The sequence below is a fragment of the Lithobates pipiens genome, unplaced genomic scaffold, assembly GCF_037356315.1.
Source record: "Lithobates pipiens isolate NorthernLeopardFrog02 unplaced genomic scaffold, aLitPip1_a1.2 Scaffold_22, whole genome shotgun sequence".
NCBI lineage: Eukaryota > Metazoa > Chordata > Amphibia > Anura > Ranidae > Lithobates > Lithobates pipiens.
In genome coordinates this window covers 90373413-90379575 of record NW_027507784.1, presented here as the reverse complement: position 1 = coordinate 90379575, position 6163 = coordinate 90373413, and the positions used below count along the sequence as shown (strand labels likewise).

At 44.5% G+C, this 6163-nt stretch overlaps 1 protein-coding gene across 1 annotated transcript in view; it reads right to left on the bottom strand.

Moving 5' to 3' along the window:
* The window catches only part of LOC143923922 (sterol 26-hydroxylase, mitochondrial-like), a gene marked incomplete in the record, with an annotated part of 17900 nt that extends 12010 nt beyond the window's left edge, over positions 1–5890 (bottom strand). The window contains 1 exon segment of the mRNA XM_077447868.1: positions 5364–5890. Within this exon segment, the coding sequence (XP_077303994.1) occupies positions 5364–5861 (498 nt within the window).
* Between the last annotated feature and the right edge of the window lie 273 nt (positions 5891–6163).

Genomic DNA, 6163 nt, shown 5'->3' with positions numbered 1-6163 from the left:
AAACATCACCCAGTGTTATCAGCTTTCCTTGCGGACTACAGAACCCCTCCCCTTACAGAACTCATTCCCCATGGAGATCAGGCAAGTCCAGCTGGGGAGATCTCAGGCAGGGATGACAACACTGTTTGGGATCTCAGTGCAGTAAGGTGGATAGCAGAAGTGGGATGTTAGGAGCTCCCTGGATTTCTGGTGGATCTACAGCTATTTGAATATATTTGCAGAGTTATAAAAGAGACAAAAGCGTGGGGTGGAAACACTGCAGAGATGTACTTTGCCCAGATGTACACTTTAAATAGGGTAAAAGATCATCATAAAAGACAAACATTTTATTGCTCATAAACAATCCATCTCATGAAAGTCACTTTCTCAGGTTATTGCTAAAGATGTTGGTGCTGATGGAACGCATGTCAAAGGACTATAAAACATCACATAGAAAACAACTGCAGGCACACTGCTGGGAGTGCATTATAAAAAGAGTCAATAAAAAAATTACTTTTTATGGTTTTGTTCATTGCACGAGGCATCGCAGAATAGATATGTTGTTGTTTGTGGAAACTTTGGGGTGCGTTTATAAAAAAGTTTGCATTTGTCCCATGCAAACAGGGATAAAAATCGAATGTTATTAATCACTTGCTTACCGGACACTTCTATCCCCTTTCTGCCCAGGCCAAATTTTCAGCGCTGTCACACTTTGAATGGTCATGCTACACTGTACCCATAGAAACTTTTTAGCAATTTATTTTTTCACACAAATAGAGCTTTCTTTTTGGTGGTATTTAACCACTTGCCGACCAGCCGCCACCGGTTTACTGCAGCAGAATGGTGCGGCTGGGCAAGACGACGTTATGTTATGTTGCTTTGCCCTGTGGCCACATGCCAGCTGCTCCCCCCCCCTCCCCAGAGTCGATGCCCGGCAGATGCGATGACCGAGACACTTAGAACGGGGGTGTGTGTGTGTGTGTGTGTGTGTGTGTGTATATAAACACACAGGTCCTGGTTCTCTGAGGGGAGAAGAGACTGATCGTGTGTTCATACAAAGTAGGAACAGCAATCTGTCATCTCTCCTACACAGTCCCCTCCCCCCCATCAGTTAGAACACACCCAGGGAACAAAATTTACCCCTTGATCGCCCCCTGCTAACCCCTTCCCTGCTAGTGACATTTTTACAGTAATGAGTGCATTTTTATAGCACTGCCCCCAGTATAGATGCCAGTGGTCCCAAAAGTGTGTCAAAAGTGCCCGATGTGTCCACCATAATGTCTCAGTGCCGATAAAAAAAATAAAATAAAAAAATAAAAAAACGCAGATCGCCGCCATTACTAGTTAAAAAAAAAATAAAAAATTCTATAAATCTATCCCCCATTTTGTAGACGCTATAACATTTGTGCAAACCAATCAATATACGCATATTGCAATTTTTATTACCAAAAATATGCAGAAGAATACATATTGGCCTAAACTGAGAAAAAAAATAGCTTTTAAAATAAAAAAAGGGAAAAAGTACAAAATAGTGTTTTTTTTAAATCACTCTTTTTTTGTTTATAGCGCAAAAAATAAAACAACAACAGGGATGATCAAATACCACCAAAGAAAACTCTTGTGGGGAAAAAAAAAAAAAAAAAAAAAAAAGGACGTCAATTTTGTTTGGGTGCAACTTCGCACGACCGCCCACTTGTCAGTTAGGCTGGGTTCATACCGCTGCGGCAGTGAGAACCGGATGTGATTCGCACCGCACTGCAGTGCAAATCACATCCGATCTCTGTGCGATTCGAGTTCAGCCATACAGATAGTATGGCTGAATTTGCATCGCACCCGCTGCAAACTCGCAAGGACCCTTTTTTTGGTCCGCAGCAGAATCGGATCGCATGGGTGTTCACACCATTCGATCCGATTCCTGTCCGAGTTTGCAGATCGCACTGCGATATGCGAACTGATCTGGGGGTGTCATTAAGATTTCACTGACACTCCCAGCAGTCCGCATAGCGCAGTGTGAATTGCCAGCGGGAGGCATGCGATGCGGGAAAACGCTGTGGATTGGCGACGTTCCCGCATCGCTTCAGTGTGAACCCAGCCTTAAAGCGACGCTGTGCCAAATCGCAAAAAATGGCCTGGTCATTCAGCAGCCAAATTTTCCGGGGGTGAAGCGCTTAATCACTACTGGAGTTTTTATTTTTTGCTAAACAAACAAAAAAAAACCCCTAATTTTGAAAATGTGCACTGATGAGTCACTGGTAGGTGGCACTGATTAGCAGCAGTGGGTCTGGCGTGTGTGGGACTGATCTCCCGTTTACTCCAGACAGTAAATCGGCTTTTTTCCCCCTCCGATTACCGACTGGGTTTACATCACCCGATCAGCCGTCACTGGTTGAAAGCTGATCACGTGGTAAGGGGCCGGTACGCCGATTGGTGATCAGCCAAGTCTCATGGACTCACTGACCCACGCACCCCGCAGGGGGCAGGCAATCACACGTACATGGGCGCCCTCCTGGCAATTTAGACCCGCGCTGTATCCGTCGGCTACGGCGTGGGCTGCAAGAGGTTATTCTTGATCCATGTGGCATGTTTTTCCTTCATACAGAATATAGGAGTGACTCTGGAATATACCGCATTGTGGCCACTCGAAGGAGCTGAAAATCAGAGGAGATTCACATTCTGTATTAGATGCATTACGGGGGATTTTTTATGACAGCTTCTGCACAGCAAAATGTTTTATAAATAGACCCAAAAGTAATGGAGCCATAGATAGGCTTTTATTGCTGACAGGGGTTTTAAATTAAGCATTTCCAAAATAAAAACAAACAAAAAAAAGTTTGGATATACACTTTAAAATGAAAAAAATAAATAAAATAAAAAGAAACTGACGTAAAGATATTAATTAGATAATATTTTTGCTTTCCCTTGCCGCTTCCCAATCAACATACTAAATATATTTATATGAAAATCTGTTGTCATTACATTTCTTATTTTATATCCAGTGTGGTCATATCTGGGTCTCTGTGCCCATTCTCCTCTGACATCAGCAAGGCATTTTCCGCCACATAACTGCCGCTCACTGGATATTTTCTCTTTTTCGGACCATTTTCTGTAAACCTGAGAGATGGTTGTCCGATCCCAGGAGGTCTTTTGAAATACTCAGAGCAGCCCGTCTGGCACCAACAACAATGCCATGGTCAAAGTCACTTAAATCCCCTTTCTGATGCTCGGTTTGAACCAAGTACTTGAGTTACTGTTGTCTTTCTATCATCTGGAACCAGTCTGCTCATTCTCCTCTGACATCAACAAGGCATTTTCCTCCACACAACTTTCGCTCACTGGATAGTTTCTCTTTTTCCCACCATGCTCTATAAACCCGAGAGATGGTTGTGTGAAAATCCCAGCAGTTTTTGAAATACTCAGAGCAGCCCGTCCGGCACCAACAACCATGCCACGGTCAAAGTCACTTAAATCCCCATTCTGAGGTTTAAAACTTCACCAAGTTGTCTTCACCACATCTAGAGGTCTAAATGCATTGAGCTGCTGCCATGTGATTGGCTGATTAACAATTTGTGTTACCAAGCAATTGGACAGGCAAACCTAATAAAGTGGCCGGTGAGGGTAGACGATCTAGTCCAGTGATGGCGAACCTTGGCACCCCACTACATTTCCATGATGCTCATGCACTCTGCAGTGTAGTTGAACATGTATCAATGTAGTTCCAAAACATCTGGGGTACCAAGATTCACCATCACTGATCTAGTCCATCCCCCCCAAAACGGACAATGATGCTGTCCAAAGGTTCCTCCTGTGCTCCTTCATCCTGAGTGGGGACACGCTAAGGCCGGGTTTGTGTCTGTACACTGCAAATAAGGTCTGAATTTGCACCTGAACCGGACCAAAACATGTACAGGACCCTTTTTTCAATCCGGACCTTGTGTGAACCGCTCCATTGAGAGCCAGTCACACTTACACATTATGCAGACTGAATGTGGGGGAACCTGCACATGTGTGATCCCTGCCTTAGGCTGGATTCACACCCAGGCATTTTTTGTGCTTTTTGCACTACAGATCGTGTTCCATAGGAAACCATGATAAATGGACTCTAGTGCAAATCTGCAAAAAGCACTAAAACTGCATAGATGTGAATCCAGCCTTATACAGGAGGTGTGTTACCAGGTGAAAACAGAGGAAAATGCCTAAAAAAAATATATATATAAAACTAATGCAGCTGCCACATCTATTGATTGGTAAGCTGCAATAAATTACATTTCTGGTTGTGGATTCAATACCTTTTTAAAAAGAGGGACAGAAGGATTTGAACTCATTAAAGGCATTGAGGTTGTTAACCTAACAAAGTGGAGATTATTAAAAGGTGAAGCTGTGTTCACTTTGAATATCCAATCATAATCAATATCCAATCATAATTTAGCATGCACTTTGCTAGAACAGCCTCTACTCCTGCAGTAAATAGACATGTGTGCAGTCAAGAAAGTCGTTTGGTTTCCTTCCGTACGAAAATTAATTCGAAATTCGTGTCTGAAATTCAATTCAGATTCGTACGAAATACGAGTTTTCGTTAGATTCGTAAACTTTTTACAAAATAACAAAAGTTCGTTATGATGAACTTATCATTATGAGGGGTTCCCACCATCCCTGTGTTGTGCTGACTTCCTCTGATTGGTGAGCAAAACATCAGCACGTTTCTGTTGTAACAGAATTTGGATCCGAAATTTTGTATAAAATTTGTAAGCATAGAAATTCCCATAGGGTCCCCACCATCCCTGTGCTGAGTTCCCAGGTCTGTACAGCTGCTGTGCCCATTATGGGGGTTACCACTATCCCTGTGCCAAGTTCCTGGGTCTGTACACCTGCTGTGTCCATTATGAGGGGTTCCCATTATCCCTGTGCTGAGCTCCCAGGTCTGTACAGCTGCTGTGCCCATTATGAGGGGTTCTCACCATCCCTGTGCCAAGTTCCAGGGTCTGTACACCTGCTGTGCCCATTATGAGGGGTTCCCACCAACACTGTGCTGAGTTCCAGGGTCTGTACACTTGCTGTGCCCATTATGAGGGGCTCCCACCATCCCCGTGCTAAGCTCCTGGGTCTGTACACCCACGGTGCCCATTATGAGGGGATCCCACCATCCCTGTGCCGACTTCCTGGGGTTTTAACTTTTAGGTTCATTAACTTTTCGTAACAATTATGAATGTTTGTTATGAATTTGGATATGAAATTCGTAAACAAAATTTCGTATTTCGTACAGAATTCGTATTTCGGATCCATACGAATTTCCAGAAATTTGTACGAATTTTTGATTCGTACGAAACTAATTGCACATGTCTAGTAGTAAATCACCTCGTAACTTAGAAAGTGACAGCAACGCATACCTGTAACTCATGGGAATAGAGCAAGTATCCTCTGATGAAGAACCAATAGAGATTGGTGAGCAGAGAGGGTCCAGGCAAATCGTCGTAGGTCTTCAGGTTTTTGTCCTCCGTTATCGCGGTGGTTGCGGCTCCACTTACTGCTCTGTGCTGTGTCCCCCCTACTCCATTCACCGCTCTGTGCTGTGTCCCCCCTACTCCATTCACCGCTCTGTGCTGTGTCCCCCCTACTCCATTCACCGCTCTGTGCTGTGTCCCCCCTACTCCATTCACCGCTCTGTGCTGTGTCCCCCCTACTCCATTCACCGCTCTGTGCTGTGTCCCCCCTACTCCATTCACCGCTCTGTGCTGTGCCCCCACTACTCCATTCACCGCTCTGTGCTGTGCCCCCCCTACTCCATTCGCCGCGCTGTGCTGTGTCCCCCCCACCCTACATGGCTGCAGCAGCACAGCCCTGGGCCAGAGAGCGAGGATGCAGCGTGTGAGTGAGGGCGATATCATGGCTGTACTGTGCACTATCTGTTATCATCAGTCTGGGGAAGTAGAGCAAACAGCATTCTGGGACTTCCCACTGCTGACATTCCAAGGGAAATCATTCCTGCAGCAGCCAATCAGCAGGAAACATACATACTACATGCGCCACAATGCTCACATTTCAGCCAAGAAACTTTTAAAGCAATGCAAAGAAAGCAACCTTACTTAGGCTGGCCATACATTATACAATTTTCTTTAGATTTACCTTCAACTCTGTAGTGCAAGGGCCTGCCTAATTGGCTACAATTGAAAGTGTTGTTTAGTTTTGA